Source organism: Lepisosteus oculatus, chromosome 4 (genome assembly GCF_040954835.1).
Source record: "Lepisosteus oculatus isolate fLepOcu1 chromosome 4, fLepOcu1.hap2, whole genome shotgun sequence".
NCBI lineage: Eukaryota > Metazoa > Chordata > Actinopteri > Semionotiformes > Lepisosteidae > Lepisosteus > Lepisosteus oculatus.
In genome coordinates, this window is record NC_090699.1 from 64877872 (window position 1) to 64900286 (window position 22415).

Genomic DNA, 22415 nt, shown 5'->3' on the forward strand with positions numbered 1-22415 from the left:
GAAGACACAAACCAGAGCTGCTGCATCCATTTGGCTTCCTTATTTGACGAGTTCATTTTCATACCTCGGGAAGCCTGCAACAGGCTGCGGCTGTGGGCCGGCAACTGGATCTGTGCGTGCCTGCAGGAAGCTCCCAAACTGCAGAGCGGTGCTGAACAGCGTTTAGACAGGGAAGAGGAGCTGTTAACATTTCAGTAGGAGGGGATTAAGTGAAACAAAGAGAGAGATTATCTTCCCGGGCTGCAGCAGCAGCAGCACCGCGCGAGCCTTCGGGTGCCACGCAGGGCAGGGCGCCATGACAGGACAGGACTGCGGTTCGAAAGGCCAGGCCTAGACTCCTCCTCCTGGTGCCTTTGAGAGTCTGCTCCAAGCGGCAAATATTCACATTTCACAACATAGTCACACAAAGGCAAACTGCCACGATCACCTTGCAAACATCAAACATCAAGCTCATCCTTAATTTAGAGCTTTCCCACTTTGCTTCAGCTCACTGGTGCATTGTCTCCCAGACCAGACAGATAAAGGCCTGGATCGTCCTTCTGGCAATGGCACCCCTTTTAAAGCATTCGAGTAGGATTTACAGGATCACCACTGATGTTCATGCAGCGCGACTTACAATCAATTACACGTGCACCTTGTAGAAAGGCTTTCTTTTTTGGTCTCAAAGGAACCTGGGGGTGTTTCAGCTTTCCTAAATGAGAGGAGTCTGACAGGTGAAGAGCGCAGTGAGTGAGATCTACAGCCCATTTCGGTTTACACCGTCAGCATTTTGTTTCCTTACAGATTGTTTAGGAATGTCAAGAATGAGCAGCTTCTAAAGGATAGAATGCCCAGCCCGTGGATGACCTGATAAGTTACTGTATCTGCTGTAAAATCAATTTTAAACTCAGTGATATCCAGTGGAAGCACAAAGCACTGAGGTAACTTGTTCAGAAGGAGGGAGCCTCCTACCCATCTGCTGTATTCTGTGCAAGTTGGTCTATTGAGCTCTTTATTACAATTACGGATTCAGAGGCTGCAGTAGTAATCAGTTTAATGGAGGCGATTAAATGCCATTAAGGTTTCGTGCACAGCTTCTCGTTTCCTCTTCTGCTTTGTATACGTCCATGTAACTTGGCCGGCCGATTTCGGGCGGTTTTTGCTTTTCCCCTCTGCCGGCTAGGAGGGAGAGTCGCAGGAAGCGCTGTGCTGGCGGTTTCCTGGATCCGCGCACCTGAGGCTCGCCCGAGGTCCAATCGCCCCCGCCCTCGGAAAGATCCCATCGTTTTTTTTAGGACCCCCCAGATCGTGGAGTTATTTTTTGTGGATGCAGTGTTACTGCACCACTCCAGGTCTGTGTGTGTGCTTTGCTTTAATTCTTCTATGGATAAAGAACTTAATTCCGCAACTGTGATCGTTTGAAGATTTTTCCGCAGGCCAGAACGCAGTGGCAGCTCATTGCTGTTTTGCGTCTTCAATTCCCCAAAAATCATTCCCCCCCCCCCCCTTCAGTATCACCAAGCCCCCCCCAGGTGAGACTCTTTTTCTCTTTAATATGGGGGTGCTGGGAAAAGAAGTGTTTGAGATTCTGGGCCCAAACATCTTTCCACCTGTCATTGTCTGCCGGTTCTGACTCAGTAGTTTTCTTATTCTCTTTAATCCCACTCTGGTATAAGCGAGAGAATGGAGAGCTTAAAGCAGATTTCTGAAGCTCACTTGAGGAGTCTTTTCTGAATTCTGAGTGGACTTGGTGTGGAGGCAGGAGGGGGGCGGTGTCCAAGTGCCCCCCCCCTCCCCTGCAGGGCCAAGGAAGAGATGCAGAGTGAAGCTTTTTGCACACTCATCAGAGGACAAGAGGACAGAAGGAGAAACCGCGTTGTGAAAAGAGCTGAAAACAATCGAAACGTTTCAGCATCATGGTGACTTGAGACTAAGGAGGAAGCAGTCCTCTTTAATTACGGGAAGGAATATCAAAATGGCAGATCTATGTTTTGTGGACATACAGTCAAGGACATTACTTGTAACATGCGGATATTCTCCCTTTTTCCAGAGTTAGCTATTCCACTCTTTGGAGTCCAAATATGAGCAAAAGAGAGCTTTTTCATTCACTGCTCATCCTGACTTCATACACTGTATATCCGAAAAGCAGAATTAGAAATCTGTTGAGATGGTGGTACCTTTCTTTCCATATTGTGGAACAGGGAGAGGTAATAGTTCTCTATTAAGTTATGTCTGCATAACAATCGATCAGCCAATCGATCAACTGTTGGCGGGTCTGTCTGAACACGTGTGCATGCACAGGCGCTCAGTCTGTGGTGTATGGTGACGTTCATTTCAGCTGTGCTCTTTCTGGTGAGCTCCGGGGTTAGTAAAGAGCTGCTGGGCATTTCTACTGAGCACTCTCTGCCCGTCTTCCTGGAGTGATCCTGATGGGCTCCTGGGCACTTTTGGACAGGTGCATGTTCACCCCCTTCCTCTAAAAGGCTGAGTCTGCCTTGGCCAGTTAAAAAAGTGACCAGGAGTCTTCTCACTCCTACAGGAAACAGACTGCAGTCTGAGCTTTGACTTCATAGCGCCAGGCTTGGAGCTGGGAGGGACATCTTGCGATCCATAATCCAAGTAATGCAGTGTTCTGCTGCAATTAGGCTGGTCATATAGAGAACACACAGGCCGTCGTTTTCTATGCTAGGTTCTGGACATGTAGCTTAGAGGTTGCAGGATCGAATCCCAAGGGAGACACAGCTTTTGTTCCTTAAAGCAAGGTATTTCACCCGCACTGTTCCGGAAAAAATACCCAGCTGGACACAGATGTTGGTCACATTGGATAAAAGCATCAGCCAGATGAATTAGTAAGTAAATTGCAAATGTATCTAGTACAGCAGTTCCATGTGCCACTTTCAGCGTCCCTGTATTCTAATGGAGAAAGAGGCTGTATGCATCAGGAGAGCTCCAGAGGATAAAGATCTCTTTCCTTCCTCCATCGCTGGTCCTTCCCGGGATCCGGGATAATCCCACTGAGCTGTGACGGGACGCTTGGAATGATGCTGTCATTGCTAAGTCTTCCTGTGATTTAATTTATTTCTCTCGTTGAATAGCAGTTTGATCCCCGGTAAATCTCCCTCAGCTCTTTGCTGTTTCTTTCCCTCGCTTGATTAGAAAGCCTGACTTCAGCTCCTTCCCTCGTCATCTAATTACAGGGATCAATAGCCTCCACCTGCTAACTGGACTGGCAGAGAGCAGAGCCAGGCCTTCTCTCTGTCCACCTCTTCTGAGCTGTAAATATTCTAACAGCTTCCACTCTGTAATTAGCCCTCTGCAGGACAGATTTCATTACCAGTCATAAATGTGCATTTAACAAAATCCTGGCACTGTTTAATCTACTGGTATATTTCAGAGAGGTCTAGGGGTTACAGAAAGTGAGGGACAAATTGCAATGGGTCAAAACACTTGCTCTTGGAGGTACTGTATCACCCCCCTCCTTTTGTCCCCTCAACCAAAATGAACATGCTGATGCACGATCATAACACGGCTCTAAAAACAGCGTCCCTAAAACATTTTACCAACTCGGCTAATTGGAACAATTTCAGGCCATTAAGCAATTTAACAAACAGCATCTTTGCTCCTAGTGACAGACGTCAGTTTGTTTCGGCGGATATCGAAGATAATGGCTTGACTCAGTTGGGGGAAAAAAAATGGTAGAAATTAGTGCTGGCAGATCTCGACATGCGTATCATTTTGTGACTCTGTGATACAAGAAGCAAGGTTATGAATTATGGAGCTGCACAAGCACTCTGGGAGTAACCTTTGGAATTATTAAAGATTAATTGCTACTTCGCTGCTTCACTGGCTTATGTGCTGAGTCTGGGGTGGAACTGTGTGCTGGCTTTGAAGAGAGCCTGTGAAAACTACAGTACAAAAAATCGATACCTGAGCCGTTGCTAGGCTGTACAGTATGTTGCGTGTTCTTGTAGCACTTAACACTGCACCACAAATCCATCTTCCAGCCCGTGTGAGTCCCTGAAGGGGACGTGTGAATTGTGCCAAAGTCTGGGCTCCGCAAACTGGAGTTCTTAGTTTTCAGCATGCTCAGTTCACAGCGTTTTCCCAAAGCTTACACTCACAGTGTTTTGGTGCCGATTTTCACATCTTAGCAGCTCTGACCTGTGCCTGTGTGGATAATCGTAAATGCTTGGATCCTGGGGACGGAGAAATCACAGGTTGGGAAGTTGTGCTCCCATTCTACAGCAGTTTGAGCCAGCTCGGGTTTTGCCGGGATCGGGCCCTTGCATGTAAGCTGAAAGACCTGATCCGGGCGCGTCATCCCCTGTGATGTTATTGTGAATGAATGTCCTCAGATGAACTGGCAGCGCTGGAGGAATGTGATACATACCCATGACTCTTTCACTTTTACTGCCTCAGTGCCATGTGTGTGAGCCAGCAGGTCACAGACCCAGCCCCGGATCAATCTTGCTCTGCAAGCATAGGGAGGCCTGTTCCCAGTCCTGTACTAGTCTTGTCCTCCAAAGCCAGCGCAGGGGTTTCCTGCCTGGGTTTCTCAGATGGCCCCTAGTCTTCAATGTTTTGTCAGCTGCCAGAGTGCTCCCAGATAGCCGACCATATGTCTTTCACTCTCTTGTCCAACAAACAGTTTGCACTAGCCTCCAGCCAGCTTTGCATGTGTGATGTGTGAGCAAAGCATTGCAGATCTTGGAGAGCTGAGCTCTGGTGTGCTCTGTGTTGATTATTAAGTGCTGTGGCTCTGGGATGCTGACAGTGAGAAATGTGCAGGAAATGGCAACGACAAGAGAGGGACAGTTTTTGATTGGAGGCGTGACAACAGATTTGAAATCACTCGCATGCGTTTTTAGGATTATAGGGTTTATTTGTCTGATGTGCAGTGAGAGCCTTATCTCACCCTTGCTTTGCAAAAGTATAAGGAAAACTGAACTGTACAGCAGACAAATTTGCATGTATTGCATTTTCCCAAAGATCACATCACTCTAGGCGGGCAAAATAGGAACAATTCGCAGTTATGTTAAAAAAGACAAATTGTGTATTATCTCAATGAACAGGTCTTTGATTGTGTTATAGGTAACAGGAAAACCAAAAGGGACGATGCAGGTCTTGGAAAGTGGCAATAGGTTATGACTGAGAACAGAAGGCAGTTCCTTACACAAAGGACTGTGGGAGTATGTAACAACCTACCCTTCCATGTATTGCAAAGAAAGCAGTACAATGGGCAAGCAACCATAATGCTGTATGACACTTGTGAAAAAATTCTGCTGCCGTGTTCTTATTATATTGTCATACATAAAGTAACTGCTTTCTTTTGTATAGAAAAAATGTTGTATGCAAAAAGGTGTGCATGGGAGGCACTTTACACAAAGGGTTGTGGGAGTCTGGATCAAGCCATCAAGCCAGGTTGTTGAAGTCGATGCACTGGTTTCTTTCACCAAACAGCTTAGACTGCTCAGCTACTAGCTGTCAAATACAACAGATGGGGCGACTGGTCCCCTGTTGCTTGTGACCCTGCTTGTACTCCAGCGTGCTATAGGAGGACAGGTGACACTAAATAAGCCTTGCGATGAGTGATAGAGGGTTGCGTGAGAGAGAATGAGGACCTGACACCTGGTCGCACCGCAAAACGGCACTTAAGAAAAGCAAGGCTGACACTCATCAGCAAACACCCATCGTGTGTAAAAGCACCGAGTCGGAAAAACGATTACAAATATTGATAAATGCGTCTTTTATCCCGAAAGAGGGCGCAGGGACGTTAACCAGAGTTGGAAGGCAGCGACAGGGGAAGAGGAATGGCTGTCTCATAAAATATGACCCCCGTCTCGCACAGCGGGCCCCAGTCACAAGTGGCTCCTCTCGGCAATAAATTACAAAAGTAGTCGCCGCTTCCCACCAATGTGAAAAGTCCTTATCTTAAAACAAAGGCGAGATGGCTCTCCAGGCTGGACGCACTGTGCCAGTGTTGGCGCCTGGGGGCCTGCGAGAGGGGGCAGCGTTAGGGGGTACACCCCTCCGCCCCTCCGCGGACTCACAGGGAAAAGAGGGAGGACTTTACTCCGAAGGTCAGTTGATCTGTGGAGTGTCGCTGATGTGTCTTTCCTTTGCTGGTGTTTCCATCAGGCTCAGAGTCTGTGTGCCATTCAGATCTCAGATACTGCATCAAGTCATCACTTCAGATACCTTCTTTCATTTTATTTGACTTCTGTCCTACTGGATGTTTGCTCCGCTAGTCTGTCCTGTTGGTTCTGCACTGACCGCTGGGGAGCGAGGGGGGTGAATCACAGCCATCAGCACCTTGAGCAATCCTCTACATTATTTTAGCTCACAAAAGAGTCTTGGCAGGGAGAGGTACTGCAGGTGACAAGGCTTTTAGCAACTTCAGTAGGTTTTCTGTGCGGAAATGGGAATGCTACTACAAGCACAAAAATATTCATCAGATGTTTGAAATTGTAAATGCATTTCATTCAAGGGGATTTTGTTGAGCTCACATTCACATTACTTTTAGATGAAATACAGTAGCACTTGCACCATCATAGATAAACTATTTGCACACCCAGCTACAGTGTTCAAAAGCACAGTCCTACTCAGCCTGCAAGGAGCTGTTTTTTTTTTCAGTAAAAAAAAGGCATTCGATTGTAAACACTTCACAGCCATGAGCACACTTGAGAGCCAGGGGACCTTAGACCCCTGAATGCATTTTACTTTTCACACATTATCAGAACAATTCCTAAATTTCCCAGTGTGTACTCTGCTGCAATTAAAGCAGTCGCTCTTGTGCTGGAAAGATTGAGTTGGCCTATTCTTACAGCCAGACATAAAATCAATTGGTCTAAAGTAGTGTACAAATGTGTTAACAGCCTATGGCGCAGTGCTTGACAAGGTTTCTTAAGCCAGTTAATACTAGTTAATGGGAAGAGAGGTAAGCATGCAGAGAAGCATGATAGAATGAGAACCCAGAAGAGAGCGAAGTGGGAGGTCAGGCCAGATTGAAAGAGGCAAAGAACGAGCCGCGCATAGGTGGCGGTGAATCATGGCAGGTACTGTAAATGTGTCCAGCGGTGTCTGTGTGGCCCTGCCGCCGCTCCGGCCCGTCTGGCCCGAGCTCCCTCTCTGATGCGTCTGCGTCTCTTTCCGCAGAGGCTGACCAGGGAGGCCGAGAAGCTGCAGAAGGAAAACCCCTGGAAGGACAACATCAAGGTAAGACACCTGACTCCGCCTCCTGGGGTTAAAGGGAGGGGGGTGTCAAGCCAGGTGCTCCGGGGGCTCGCTGAGAGCCGCTGCAGGTGGAGCAGTGCTCCTGGGCCTCCCTGAGAGCCGCTGCAGGTGGAGCAGTGCTCCTGGGCCTCGCTGAGAGCCGCTGCAGGTGGAGCAGTGCTCCAGGGCCTCGCTGAGAGCCGCTGCAGGTGGAGCAGTGCTCTGTGACCTCAATGAGAGCCGCTGCAGGTGGAACGGTGCTCCTGGGCCTCGCTGAGAGAGGCTACAGGTGGAGCAGTGCTCCGGGGCCTCGCTGAGAGCCGCTGCAGGTGGAGCAGTGCTCTGTGACCTCAATGAGAGCCGCTGCAGGTGGAACGGTGCTCCTGGGCCTCGCTGAGAGAGGCTACAGGTGGAGCAGTGCTCCGGGGCCTTGCTGAGAGCCGCTGCAGGTGGAGCAGTGTTCTGTGACCTCAATGAGAGCCGCTGCAGGTGGAGCGGTGTGCTGGGCCTCGCTGAGAGCCGCTGTAGGTGGAGCAGTGCTCCGGGGCCTCGCTGAGAGCCGCTGCAGGTGGAGCGGTGTGCTGGGCCTCGCTGAGAGCCGCTGCAGGTGGAGCAGTGCTCCTGGGCCTCGCTGAGAGCCGCTGCAGGTGGAGCAGTGCTCCTGGGCCTCGCTGAGAGCCGCTGCAGGTGGAGCAGTGCTCCTGGGCCTCGCTGAGAGCCGCTGCAGGTGGAGCGGTGTGCTGGGCCTCGCTGAGAGCCGCTGCAGGTGGAGCAGTGCTCCTGGGCCTCGCTGAGAGCCGCTGCAGGTGGAGCAGTGCTCCGGGGCCTCGCTGAGAGCCGCTGCAGGTGGAGCAGTGTTCTGTGACCTCAATGAGAGCCGCTGCAGGTGGAGCGGTGTGCTGGGCCTCGCTGAGAGCCGCTGTAGGTGGAGCAGTGCTCCGGGGCCTCGCTGAGAGCCGCTGCAGGTGGAGCGGTGTGCTGGGCCTCGCTGAGAGCCGCTGTAGGTGGAGCAGTGCTCCGGGGCTTCGCTGAGAGCCGCTGCAGGTGGAGCAGTGCTCCGGGATCTCAATGAGAGCCGCTGCAGGTGGAGCAATGCTCTGGGATCTCAATGAGAACCGCTGCAGGTGGAGTGGTGCTCCGAGGTCAAGCTGGCCGTGACCTCTATGAAAGAAAGGTCACTTCCTGCAGGAAAAGGGCTGTTTCTGCTTGCTGGGTATCACCCACCATGCTGGTACAGCACAGCGGTGGCGTCCAGCAGCTTTACGGCAGTGCTTGTAGTGGATTTTAAACATTTCTAAAAAAATAGGTGGGGGACGTAACATTTGTACAATAGTCAACCGGATGTTTTTTTCCCCACTCAAACACAATTCCGAACACTTCCACGTGTCTAACTGAACGGTCCATGTGGAAGCGCTGAAAAAAAGGCTTCCCTTCACTCCTTCGAGCCCGCCCCGGAGGGTTAAGGCGGATGTGACGCGGAAGGTGCCGTGGGCGCGGCGCGTTGGCCCTCTGGTCACATGGAAACGGGACGGCCCCTCGGGTGCGGCCCTCGTCGGTGGCCGTCTCCCGGTTCCCGAACGATCCCTCTGCCTGCAGCTTCTCTCGGTGCAGCGGCTGTCGGGCTGATATTTAAACACGCAGGCGGCCTCCTTCTGCTGTGCCTTGCAAACACACAGTTATGCGGAGCTTGTGTTATGTCAAGAGGCATTTGAAACGCAATGTAATTAATAGTATTGGAAGCAGCGGCATTTATGTTTTTTAATGTCTCAGTGTATTTCTGGCCATTAATAATAATGGGCTAATATTGGCCCTGGTTGGATTTTGTCCTGTATCGGTTGGTCTTTATTCAAAATGCTGGCTCCTTTACATACCCGTGCAGTCTTTGAGTAAAACTGAGGGCTTGGGGAAATGGTAAGGACTGGTTCACGGAGATTCCAGTGGCTTCAGCCTTTCAGGCGATACTGTCAGAGAAGATTGCTAAAATGCCATCGGCATTGGTTCTGCCGTTAATGTGAAACATTGATCTACAACGCAGTGCAGACACCTCCCTGTGGTGTCTCCGGGCTGTTTATTAATCCATAAGTATGCTTCCTAAGAGCTGTGTGTTCCCCTGTGAGGTGGGAGCCTCAGGGGTCCATCGTGCTGCCATTTATCCTGGTTTTCTGATGTCCAGGGCCTGTCTCACAAGTGCCTGGTTTTATCTGTACGTTGAAAGGTTAAAGGTCTGATTTCTGAATCTTTTAAAAAGCTCCCACTCGTTTGAGATGGAGGGTTAAGCTTCGCTAATGGGAAAAATAAAAGATAAAACCCACAGGTGGCACAGAGTTACAATTCCTGACTTACGCGATGTACAAGATTTCAAGCTTCTAACACATGAAACGATAATTGAAGTCCACGACTTTGTATTTTCAGGGCGGGACAGTTACAGTTGTAGGTTTTGACTCCATGTAGCTGAAGCAAAGATATTCATTATTTTCACCTATTAAATATGTCTTCCACTCCTCCTTAATATCAATGAACAGTAATAGATAGAAGCTAGTAAGTTAATTCATTTTCAAATATAAGTAATTTAGGTGGAGTCCCTGTTTCTGCACTTGGCATTCTCTACACCATCTTAAAAGAAGTTGATGTATCTATAAAAATGTGACTTTTAGCATATGGATATACGACAATCCTGAGGAGTCCTGATAATGCCACCACTTTTGGCGCGGACACTGAATTCCGAGTGTAGTGTTTCTCGAAAGATTCCTCAGGGGTCCCGAAGATCTGTGCTCCACAGCACCGCTCTCCTGCTCAGCCACGTGTCTGCTGTACCCTGGCTGGAATCGTGGTCTGCCTCACCTCGCCTTGCGCCGTTGGGCTCTCACTCTGTTTTAAGAAACAGAAGAAACGTTCTGGGCAGGAGGGGACCACGCAGCCCAATCTGACTCACGTGGTCGCTGGCATGCTCCAGCTCTGAGGAGCTCAACCAGCTGCTTCCTGGAAGAAACCAGGGTCCCATCGTTGCCAGCATGCCTGGGTAGCTTGTCCGAGACTCCCATAACACTCTGTGTAAATACGTGCCTCCCGTTGTCATGCACTTCCATGTAATATCCACACGCCTTCACTGTCGATCCTGAGGTCTACTAGCCTGACAAGCAGCGTTACAGTGTTAGAGCCAGTTGTAGATTCCAATGTGACTTGTGTCTTCTGGGCTGGGGCCTCAAGCTGTAGCAATTGCCTCGGGATTGATCTTCCACGGTTCTTTCCTTCATCCCCTTCGTAGTCGCCTTATCCTCCCTCCTTCCCAGCCGTGGAAAAGCAGGTGTTTTAAACCTTTCCCATCGGGGCATGCACCTGACGGCCTGCCGGTCCTTCGCGTTTCCCTCACATCCCAGATCGGGATGCAGCTGGGCAGACCAGGCTAGCGCTGCTGTTTTTTCCCACCTTTTAATAAAGCAGCCGAGTCTCGCAGCAGAGCAGAGCTGTAGGAGTGATTAATACTGCAGTGATGCAACACCCATTATCTGTGTCTTTCAGGCCACGGCTCGTCAAATAACCCAAGCTTGCGCCAGCACTCAGTATAGAGTACAAGCGAAGACTTGTTTCAGTCAGGTTATTCGAGACATTGGCAGTTGGCTTCAGCACCAGGGACAGGGCTGTAGTGATATTTAAGTGGGGGGAATTTCGTTTCTGCGGTGGACACTAAGTGATATCAATTCTTTTTGCTTCTGGCTTGAGTTGTACGAGCACCAGCTTTTCCAGCCTTGCAGTTTATTAACACCACTAACAAGCTGGTGATGTATGAATCAGCAGCGCACCGGCTGTACGTTTCACTCTGTCCCTGAATATGTAGCCTGCTAAACATGCAGATATGATCTCATGGGGTTTGTGTTGTTACAGGGAAGCGTTTTCATCATGTCGTTGCTGGATCTCAGGTGTTTGCAGCACAGTGTTCACTGGCAGTGTTCTTGTCCATCGTTGTTGGGTATTTCATTGGGATGTGTTGCTCACTGTGCTGTGGAGTAGTCGGATTTCTTCTCCTGTTTAGGAGATCTGATGGCACCGGCTAACTTTTCCTCCTTTTAGTTTGTGCACGTCTGAATTAGACTTTCCATGGAACCTGCACTGTACTGGAGCAGTTCTGGATGTGCATCATTGCAGAACTGCCGGACACACTAGGGGAACGCTGAAATTCACTCGTCTGCCCTTCTTGTCTGTGTGGAGCTGTCCAGCAGTGTGCCTGAGAACGCCGGGGCTGCTCTGATCAGGGAGTGAATACACTTAACACAGTGGCGATGTGCTCTCTTTCTGTGCGTTGACCTGAATGCCTCTCATATTCTCTGTATATTTTTTTATACAGAAATATTTATTAGGCGGACTCATATGACAGCTGTTATGAGTTGTTTGTTTTTGGCCAACTAACGCAAAAGACCTTCGTTGCAGTTCTGAGTCATTTCACCCTGAGCCCAGAGTTAGCTCTCCCCTTCCCTCTGGGAATGAAATGCCTCCACTCTACGGGTCTCTTGAGCCAGGCCTTCAACCATCATCCCTGTGCAGTCATTTCTTGTCCTTCCTGGTCTGGGGGAGTCAGAGAACAAGCTGTCTCAGAGGAAGGCTGCGCTGTACCTTTTCGTCTCCATTTTTCCCCCTTTTTTGACTATTTCCCCCCACCGGTCTCCCTCTCCCCTGCAAGCTTCTGTGCGTCCCTCCGCCACAGTCCCTCTCTCTCCTCCGGCAGCGGGCACGTCTGCTGCCCGTTTCCAGTCGAGCTGTGCTCCCAGGCTGCCCGGCTGTCTGCGTGCGTGGGCGGGAGACGGGGGGATCTTCGAGCTCAGGCGAGCCAGGGTCTTGCCATCGTCTTGCCATGCCCACAGTGGGCACACTTTCACCTTCGGGCCCGACACTGCGCTGGACAGCCAGCGCCTCCTGCTGTGCAGCTGGACAAGCTCCATCGAGACAATTTAGATCTGCAGAACAGTGTCCCTCAACCCCAGTATACGGGCACACCCAGCTGTGCAGTATTATTCATCCAGCTGTTTTGAAACCTCTACTGCTTAACATTGTACATAATCCCTTCATGTGCTTCTTTAGCATTACAAATCACAGCGAAGGGCAGAATAGATGCTGGCTGGATCAAACTACTAGGCCTTTGTGAGGAGTGGCAGAAGCCATTTCTTTTCAATAAAGGTTAAAATAATCCCCTAATACGTACGGACCACTGTAGCGTGTAACAATCGCTGTGAAATCAGGAGCTTACTATTAAACTTCTCCAGGCAGTGCATCTCAACCTTTGAAAAATATTCCCGCAGACGCCTCCTGGAGTCTCCCTGCGCAAAGAAAGTTCCCATTATGCTTGTGCACACAATATGTAGCGCAGGGCACAGGCTCTGAGATGATCAGAGCCGACAAATTCCATCGATCGCTTCTTTCAGCCATGTGCTAACGTTCCACTTAATTTAATTAGAGGGAAAGTGTGGAGCAGCATGGCCGCCTGGAACTGGAGAATATCCGATCAGATCTAGGAGGAGATGAGACAATCAAGTCTTCTGCAAGAGGCATAGTGGGAACAGTATGTTAAAGAGAAGGCCATAGGTCCAGGGTCAGTTAGCTTGACTATGGACTGTAGAGGTCTAGAGGTTCTGAGAGAAGAAAACACAGCTGAGCCTGGGAGACGTACAGTAAAGAGGTGCAGAGCACATACAGCAAATACAGAACTTGCCTTTTCCTGTGCAGAGAGCAAGGCAGTCTGTCCTACAGTAGGTGGCTAAGGTTCTGCACTCCTTGTATTTTGTCTCTTTACTCTTGGGCAGCCCCACTATGTGAATGGATAGTAGTCTTGCTGAGGAAGTTAACCTGCAGTGGGCTAGCATGACCTCCAGGAGGAAACCTGTTCTCTGTGTAAGGCTACAGTCACTGACACAACCTCCAGTGATCCAAGTGAGATTGTGAAGGACTTGGACCTTAATCCTAAGTGTTGCATTTGCAAATCAGTTCCTGCTCCCTTTCGTGTGAATTTCTTTTAATTGCACAGAGCTGTCACGAAATTTCCACGGCTGAGATATTTGCAAAGGCAAAGATTTCTCCAGCGTGAAACAAGTCCTGTATAAACTGTCTGAAGTTACCTCTCCAGAATTAGTTTACTTCTCCTGTTAAGGACAAAACAAAGCACAGCTATTACACTAGATCCACGAGAATTAGCAACACTGGAGTAATTTGCTTATGTACTGTAGGTCCTCTTGGTATCTGGTCATAGATCTGCACCACACAGACCTCCTGAGCCCTGTGCCATGAGCCTCAGAGACAGGAATACTGATAGAAACTGAAGCAATGCCTTTGCCAAGCATGTCTAAAGCACAGGGGTGCTAATTTGAATAACTTTTTAAATGCCGCTGCCAGTGGTTCTGAAAACCACCTAGAGACAGGCTGGTGTTGGGGGTAGAGTTCTCCTATAGACCCTCACAGGCCATTCAGGAATGAAGGGACCTAGAGATCTGTAGAAAACGGCAGGGCTAGAGACAGTATGTGTTCTGGGAAGAAAAGCAATCAATAAGAGGTAGCATCTAGGGGTGAATTCATTCATTTTGTCAGCTATATAAAGCTTTAATCAAGTACCTTGACAGTACTTGGTGACCTGCATTAACATATTGTCTATCCTGGGAGCCTCTGGAGTCACTTTGTGCTCATAAATTCCTCATTTAACTCTCTTAAAGTAATTTATTGGCGTTCTCGCAGGTCCTCGGCAGGTGTCGGATCTACAGCAGCGGTGGGCTGTGTGGACCGGGTTTTGGGTCCCGCCCTCCCACAGACGTCCCGGGCCTGCCTGACTGGTGTACCGATGAGACGGGCTTTTAGTTCTAGCGCGGCGAGCCCAGCTAACTTGCCATCGGTTCTGGTGCTCTGGCTCCCAGGAATCGGTCACGTCCGGCGAGCTGCCATGCTACACTAAACACAAATGGATTTTCGAGCCCCTGGGATATTTGTAAAATAAAGGTTTTAGGAGATTTTTAAACCAACAATTATGCGGCAGCTTTCCTGGGGAGGTCACTTCTGTTCACAGTCTCTTAAGCAGTTAAAGCTGCTGCCTGAAGAGCCACACTTGGGGTCTCTCCCGGGCACCAGGGCACATGTGGCCCCGCGGTACATCGGCACCCAAATTGCAGGTCTGAAATGGGCCAGATCCTGCGGGGTTTAGAGCTCTGACACCCGCTAAAGACTTGGAAAATGAAGGCTAACAGCATTTCCTAACTGCTGCTTCCAGTTCAGGGTCGTGGGGGAGCCAGAGCATATCCCAGCAAGCAACGGGCACAAGGCGGGGTGCCCCCTGGACATGACAGGGCACACACAGATGCACACACTCACGCCAGGGCCAGTTTTCCCAGAAGCCAGCTCACCCACCAGCCTGTCTTTTGGACTGTGGGTTAGTGGATCCCACATGAATGCAGGGAGAGCATCCAAACTCCAGGCAGATGGCAGCTCAGGAAATGAACCCAGGGCCCCAGCACTAAACACGGCTGCACTGTGCCGCCCTTTATTGCAAATTATTCATCAATAATTCTGGGTCATCTGTACACCGGTGAAGCACGGACGAGAGAGTAGTGTCCCAGTGTCCAGACTGCAATGTTATTTGCACACTGGCTGCTGAGGATTGGTTCTTGTGTTTCTAGGCTCAAAACCTTCTTCTTCAGAAGGGCCTTTACTTAACTGGTTCTGTTCTTTACCCCTCTGCTCCTGCTGTGTTCAGTGCCCCCATCTACCCTCTGCTCCTGCTGTGTTCAGGGCCCCCATCTACTGTCTCCTCTCATTGTGCATACCTTTTTTTCATTGTAGTTGTCGCTCTGTAAAGTGCTTTGAGAAACCAGCTTTAAAGGCTCTATATAAAATAAGGCTGTTATTATTATTAATATTGTTGTTGTTGTTGTGCATACAGTATGCAATGGATATAAAGGAGTTAGGGTGGTATTTTTAGCCTCGTTCAAATAGTGTTACCAAAATTTCTTTGAAAATTACTTCTTTGCTAAATTGCTCATAAGACACTTTAAAAAAAGGCTTGACGTGTTAGTCCTGAATATATATTTAAAAAGTTTTTAAAAAACTCCATAAGCTAATTAATGTTATGATCTGTTGACCAGCTGTTCAGACCCTGATCCTGGGGAAATAAAGCTCATCAGCAACACCCTGGAAATATGGACGACTTTAGAAATTGCGCGTTTTCTAACGGCACAGTGTTTTTCAGCAGGGGCTTGCATTTCGAAACCCGCGTTTTCTTGCGTATCTGGCGTTCTTGAGACTCGAGAAAAACCCACGGGTGCCTATTCAAGAGGGAGCTTTGAAATGTGTGCTTCCAACGGGCACAGTGGTGCCGCGTTAAAGTAGTGTCCTTGAATCAGTCATTAATGGCAGAGACTACTTAATACGCTGTGGTAACACATGGTAAAGTGTGGGTAGTGTTACAGACTGGTGTCAGCCCTTTGTGTTAAGTTGGGGTATGTGCAAAAGATTAATTCCTAATGCAAGAAATCGTACATGGCTCATAAGTTGATCTTAATCTTCATCTTATTAAACCCCCAAAACCCCAAAACAGCCTCCATCCAGCACTTGGTAATGGAGGAATGACATCAGTGGCATGCAGATCGATTTTCTCCTGAGGTGGCAGCTCCTCACCCCAGTCAGCAGGGGGAGAGCTCGCTAGGGTCACCACTGCCGGCAGGAGCAGGTACGGCTGTTTGTTGCCTTCCTGCAGTTCTGTCCCCCTGCGGCGTGCGTCCGTGATCCGCCATGAAAACAGGACGAGCCCCGACGTTAATGCGGCATTAATGATGTATCGGCATCGATTTCATTCGCTCCGATGAGTACAGGTAATGAAACGCGGCGGGGAGTCCCGTGGAAACAGCTAAAACTTGAAAGGGGGTCTGCAGAAGAGGAGGGGCGGGCGGCGACGAAGACCCCTTTGAGCAGCCGCAGTCGACGTTTTCAAAACTGAGCGCATCGGCCACACTTGATCTTTTTTTCTGGGGTTTTGTTTTGTTTTTTGCGTTTGTTTTTCTGGCTCTGGCTCTGTCTGGGCCGGCAATTTAATGAGATGATGAGTCAGCGCCCATTTTTTTGGGGGGTGGGGGGGGGGGGAGGATACTTAAACCGGCACAAAGCATCGTAAAAAATGAGAGACGCGAGTATTTAGAGGCGATATAGACCTTTGCTGATCTCTTGATCTTTTAAGGAGCAGAGACGGGGGGGGGGGGGGGGGTGGCGTCTGAGGAGCTAGGGGACACCACCAGCACGTGCCAACCCGGCAGGACTTTATTTGAACTAAATTGGCTTAATTGCTCCCGACAAGCAGAAAATAACGCGGCCCCTATTTCTAATGTGATTGTGTATGAAGCAGAGCATTCTTTTTTTTTCCCCTTCCCTGTGTACAGTTTTCGGGAAATAAAACTTTCCATTTTCTTTTATTTCACGTTTGTTTCGTTTTTAAACGGGCTGTTCCCTGTGACTTCAGATTTAGCCCGAACGTGAATGTGACACTGCACCGGAAAGGGTCGTCCAGAGTGACACGTTTTCTGCAAGCGAGTTTGTGGTTTTTTTTTGCGTTTTCTTGCTGTTGTACGACATAACAATTTACACGTTGTTGTTTTCTTGCGCTTGCTTCCTAAATGTTTCAGAGTAGCCCTGTGCCTGACCTACTGTAAAGCGCGTCTGCTTTTTTTTTAAAACGCCGCGGTACTGAGGTGCGTTAAACGGGCCTCCTTACTGTCCGAGGCGGCCTGGAGATGAATAATACCCGACCCAGGGGAACGCTCCTGTCTCCTTGGACCGTTTAATGCCCAAACCACCACTTCCTCCCCTTTCCCATTACTTCTCTGTCGTCAGGTTATTTCGCTCTTTTCCAATCTGCCGGAATTCTTCAAGGCTCGTTAACTTCAGAAGCAGGAAATGGTCCGTCTCCGCGCACAGTCTGTGCCTGTTTGTTGTTGGTTGTTGATGTTGTTGGTTGTTTTTTTCTTGCTGTTTGATGTCAGGATGGGTAACTGAAGGTGAAGGAAGAGGAAGGGGAGAAGGTATTCCTGCCCTCCCAAGCCACCCCACCCCCACCTTCAAACAGTCTGCACCCCCCGCCTGCCTGACCTGCTCACCCCCCAGCAGAGTGGGGGAGCTCATCACTGATTCCCGTGTAAACGAACAGATTAAGAAACCGTCGCACGTAGCCGCATTTTCTAGCTCTTTCAGTAGGGGGAGGCTGCTTCTAGTAACGGTGATAAACCGCATGAACGTCTTGGTAGTCTGGTCAAGCAGACAACAGAGGGATCAGGCTCGGTGTCGAACTGTGGTGTTTCCTTCCCACCTCACCCCCCAGGCTCAACGAAAAACTCCCCCCCCCCCCCCCGTTTATGCGCGACTAAAGGGGGTATCCGTGTTCCTGCAGTTACTGCCTCTTCCACCCCCTGGGAGCCCCGTGAAACATTAAAAGCGGGAGCACGCGTGTGGGGGTTCCCGCGCCCCCCCTGGGCCGGGATGTAGCTCACGCTCTGTGGCAGCTCAGCTCGGTCTGCGCACAGCGGGGGGAGGAACCTGGGGGTGCGTTCGGCTGGGGGACGGAGGCGTCACGAATCGCGCCCGGGCGTGTAAGCGCTCCCACATTCCCAACGAGCTCTTCTCTCCCCGAACGTTCGGGCTCCAGTCTTCTCAGCGCTATTTAAACCCTCGCCAGTCTTCCTTTCCTCGCTCGCGATTGAGGTCTCCTCCCTGAGCTGCGTATCTGTACGTTTCCCAGCCCGCAAAACTAGTGATTGCACTCCCGGCATTTCGACTCAACGCTTCGCTTCGACAACGTCCTCGCCTCTCGATTTGGTACTTCCGATCTCCCGAGGCCCTCCCGGATTTTGGGATTTTGCCACCGAGGTCTGGTCCACCCTGACTGAGGTGTCACGAGCAGATTCCTCAGCCCCTGGTGGCCAGAGACGCACTCACTGCGCGGGCCAGGCTGGGGGATGCCGAGGGTGTTCCTCTAGGACAGGGGGGTGTCCGATCCCGGTCCCGGACAGCCCTGCGTCTCTGCAGGGTTTCCTAGACTTCCTGCAGGGCTGAGAACAGAGGTCAGCGGTCCAGTTAGGCCAGTAACCAGCTGGTCCAGCTGGGTAAGAGCGCAGCCGGAATGGAAATTTGCACCGACACTCCGGCCTGCCAGGTCCAGGAACGGACTCCCCTGCTCCTGAAACAGGCGTCTCCAGCCCTGGTGCAGCACAGCGTGTACAGTAGGTTACCCTGAACAGCCTACTGTTAAAGATTGGATACGCTTAAGAGCTATTTAAATGAAGCAAGTAATCTGTTCAATTTACAGACCTCTAATTCTTGAGAGATGAGGAGCTTCAGTTTTTGTTCTAAATTTGCTTAAGAAGGTCGGATGTTTAATCGGCCATAGTTCAATTGTTCCAGGTCTTTAAAACATTGCCGATTTCATGGCGATCTGCAAAACCTCTGCAGGACCAGGGTGCGAGACCCCTGCTTGAGAGCGAGGAGGTCAGTCGATAGTTCTCTTTCAGGGCCACGCGGACTTTTCTGCGAGGTGGTCCGTGGAACTCTGGGTGATGGGGAAATGTCTCACACAAAGAATTTGTCAAAGTCATTTCCACCGTTTCAAGAAATCGTCAATTAGCAGCCCAGTCATGCACTGAGGCATATTCCTGATGATAAAGGATGATAGGCTTTTTTGAAAAAGTAGGAGAAATTGGAAAGTCTCTTTCCGCTGTTCACTTCAGCTCCTTTGAAGATAATTTACAGGGCACCCAGGAACTATTTAAGAGCAGATTTCTGTGGGTTTCGGTATAGAAATAGAATGACTTCACTATAGCACCACACAATCTCCTTTGTGATGTGCAGGGGTTTGAAGAGGGAGGTTTTGTACCTTAAGAGAATACCAGCTGTAGCCATTGAGCTCACAAAACGTGCTGTAGCAGAACTGGGAGACCGCGTGCTCTTCACATAAAGGGCAAACCTATTGAGAGCCTTTCAGGCCCCAAGCAATGGGTCCTTGGCTCGATAGCGCATTGTCTGCATCCCCCTTAGGCAGGTGATCAAGAGGAAAGTGTCCAGAAAAATCAAAAGGCAGGAGTTGAAAGGGTTTAATGGAAGTGCTGTACGAGGCTCTCTCCATTTTCTAGTGCTTCTCTCGGCTTGATTACTTTTAATTAGCGAGGTGTTCTTTCCTGAAGTACCCTCTCCACACAGGCCCAGGGTGACTCTGAATGTCCTCTCTTGACCCCCCGCTGTAGACAACACCGCAGCCCGGCTTGCCCACATTCCTGCGGACTGAGGTCTGTTCACTCCTGAATTCTCTTAACGACGTAGGTACAGGATGGTCCCCGAGTTCATGAAATAGTGCTCTGAAACGTAATAACCACACCAGTAGTTCTGTATCGGCTTTCAAAGTTCCTCTCCGGCAGCCCTCCCAACTCTGTTTTTAAACGGGTTGAATCTGCGGGGCAGTGCCCTCTCCTCCAGCTGCAGACCCGGATAGGTTCGGATTGTTCACCAAGTGCCTCCTCGTCCTTGCGCTGCATGGGTTATACAGTAGCAAGGCACGGGAACATAGCAGGAGTTCGCAAGCGGAATCGCGGAGCTGGTCTAATAAAACGGTTTGGCACGCACGGAAGATTCAGAGCTGCTCACTGGGGCACTTGAGAATAAGTCTTGTCTTTATTTGAGGTGTGACAGGCAGTATACAGAATTTCATGACACTGTAGGATTCTGACTGAGGTTAATTTCTGACGTGGAGTCCATTATGAACTGGTTGCGTGCTGCATAGACTTCCTGCGGTCTGGCTTCTCTGCACAGTTCGCAGGGTGAGACAGCACGTTTTTTCAAGAAGACGTTTGATAGGCCATAATGAGCTGCAGATGCCTTGCAGGGAGCCTCCTAAATCTGAGCTGAGCGCTGACATTTGCGGCGAGCTGGGGTTGTGCTATAATGGGAGCAGTATGCAGGGAGGTGTTTAAAACATGGGGGAACGGGCGTCGGACAGATTCCTTTTTAAATGACCGTGCCCTCTGCACGCTCCGTTTCATCTCGCAGCCTCATCGCGCCGATACCCACCTGCAGAGCGTCGATACTGTCGATACGATGGAACTTGTCATGTCTCCCTGCGTGGTGAGGGAGCCCGTTAGCCTGGCCTGTGCTGCAGACTATGGCAGAGAACCGTTAGATTTTTGCATTGTGCATTGCATGTTGCAATAGGTTCCAAGCTAATGGGCTTCTGTTAGGGGGTGCGGTGATCACCCGTGTTGGGTGATTGCGCTGGAAGCTGCGAGGTGTCCTGCGCGCAACCGGGGCTCAGAAAAGGATGTGCCCTCCAACCGCCCTTCACAGCTGTACCCCAGGTCGACGAGGGGGGCTCAGGCTGTGCTGTTCTTCCCTCTCTGCAGACTCGCACAGCTCCTGCACGACTCTGCCAAGTTCTTGACCCGGGAGTGCACGCCTCCAGTCCACTAACACTGCAGCCCAGCGGGTGACCCCTGTACATCAGGGGTCACCAGCCCCGGTCCCGGGGAGCCCCAGTCCAGTTCACCTTGCAGGATGAGCTGCTTATAAAGACTGACAACACCCGTGTGATACTGGTTAAGCCAAGAGATCTGTTCAGTTAGCAGACCTCGAGTCCATGGGGACAGAAGGGGAGACTTCTTTACCTGCTGAACTGGTCGCGGCGCAGGTGTTGCAGGTCTTTATAACCTGGTGATTTAGTGATGATCTGTCAGACCTGCTGGAAAGGGAAACACCAGGATCAGGGTGGGAGATCCTTGTCTTGCCTCCCTACCAGCAAGGAACGTTGCTCCCAGCACAACCGGCCATGGCTGCCTAGCTTCCTCATGGCTGCTTTGCTTTCTGGTTCTGTGATCTCGACTCTCCCCAGTTTCCAGTGTCGCCATGAGGCAGAGTTCGCCGAGCCCTGCGCCGATTGCCCCAGCGGGCAGGGAAAGAGAGCTGGCATTGGGCTTTTCGGCAGTTTTGTTTAAACAACTGCCACCTCTCGCCCCCCGGCCTCTCAGCCCCCGATTCTGCCTCCCAGCCTCTGGCAGCTCCGGGAAAAGATTAAGCAGGGGCTGGCCGGGTTTCTGAGCGACTCCGTCTCTCCGGGCTTATCTCCTTGCCGAATATCCCACTGCATTATTGGAGGGATCTGTCGGCAGTGAAGCATGAAAACAAAAGTGCCAATCCCATCAGTCCTGCGCTGTTCGCTCTGAAATATGAACTTGGCGAGAAGCCTTCAGTCGTTTCCCCCAACTCTGGCTACTGAGAACAACGCACGTGATCGCAGGTACAGCCAGGGACTGCTCTCGGCCCCGGGTCCGTACCTTCAGTGGCACTGCGGTGAGCTTCAAGCAAAATCATTTTCTTTTCTAATCTCGGATATACTGGAGAGCCAGCGCAGTAAAATCAGTATTACTTGGGAGAGTCCTGGCCGGAATGAAACACAGAAACGGAGCTCCATGGTGGTTGGGCATTTGGTGCCGCTGCCTCATAGTTTTTGAGTCCTGACTTGGATGAATTTGATCTCATCAGATCCCAGAAGCTAAGCAGTGCTGAGCCTGGACAGCACTGGGATGGGAAACCAGGTGGCCACTGTAGGTGGCGTTGATGGGACCTATAGGTGGCGCCCCTCCCTCTGGGTGAGACCTTGCAAGCTCATGCTCCATTCCGGCGACTGAGCTGTGCTCTGACGCTGTCCTGTAGGAGGTGCCCTCTGATGAGATCCTGATTGCTTGGCCATTAAAGATCCCATGACTGTGTGTGACAGTAGAGGTGTGATCCCTGGTGTTCTGGCTAAATCCCACTCTGATTTGGTACGATCTGGCTGCCTAAAGTGCCCCCTTAGTCCACCTGGTGCAGCGGTTTCTCTCTCCTCCCTGTGACCTGTGTGGAATGGGGCTGCACTTCTGCAGTGGGCGAGTCCTCTACTGTAAGGCTCTTTGGATTCTTTGAAATGAAGAGTGCCTGAGGAATACACCCCTGCTTATATGTGTGTGTTTGCCCTGTGACGGACTGGATTCCTGTCGGGGTGTAGGCCAGCCTTGTGCCCTGAGCTTTTGGGATAAACTCCAGGTTGCCACCGCCCTCACCAGGAATAAGCAGCTTTCCGGTTCCACATGGATAGATAATGCATAATATGGATAATCCTATGCATAAACACCCATGTGCCCAAAAGTTTCCAGTGATCTTCAGTGCTGTGCCTGCATGTCTGCCTTTACTGCATA

General features: G+C 50.3%; 1 protein-coding gene across 2 annotated transcripts in view; it reads left to right on the plus strand.

Annotated features, from left to right (window-relative positions):
- cacna2d2a (calcium channel, voltage-dependent, alpha 2/delta subunit 2a) overlaps nt 1-22415 on the plus strand; it is a 253399-nt gene that overhangs the window by 106943 nt on the left and 124041 nt on the right. For both annotated transcript variants that reach the window (XM_069189531.1, XM_069189532.1), the window contains exon 4: nt 7135-7194. In XM_069189531.1, coding sequence (XP_069045632.1) covers nt 7135-7194 — 60 coding nt within the window. The remainder of the gene's footprint in view (nt 1-7134; nt 7195-22415) is intronic.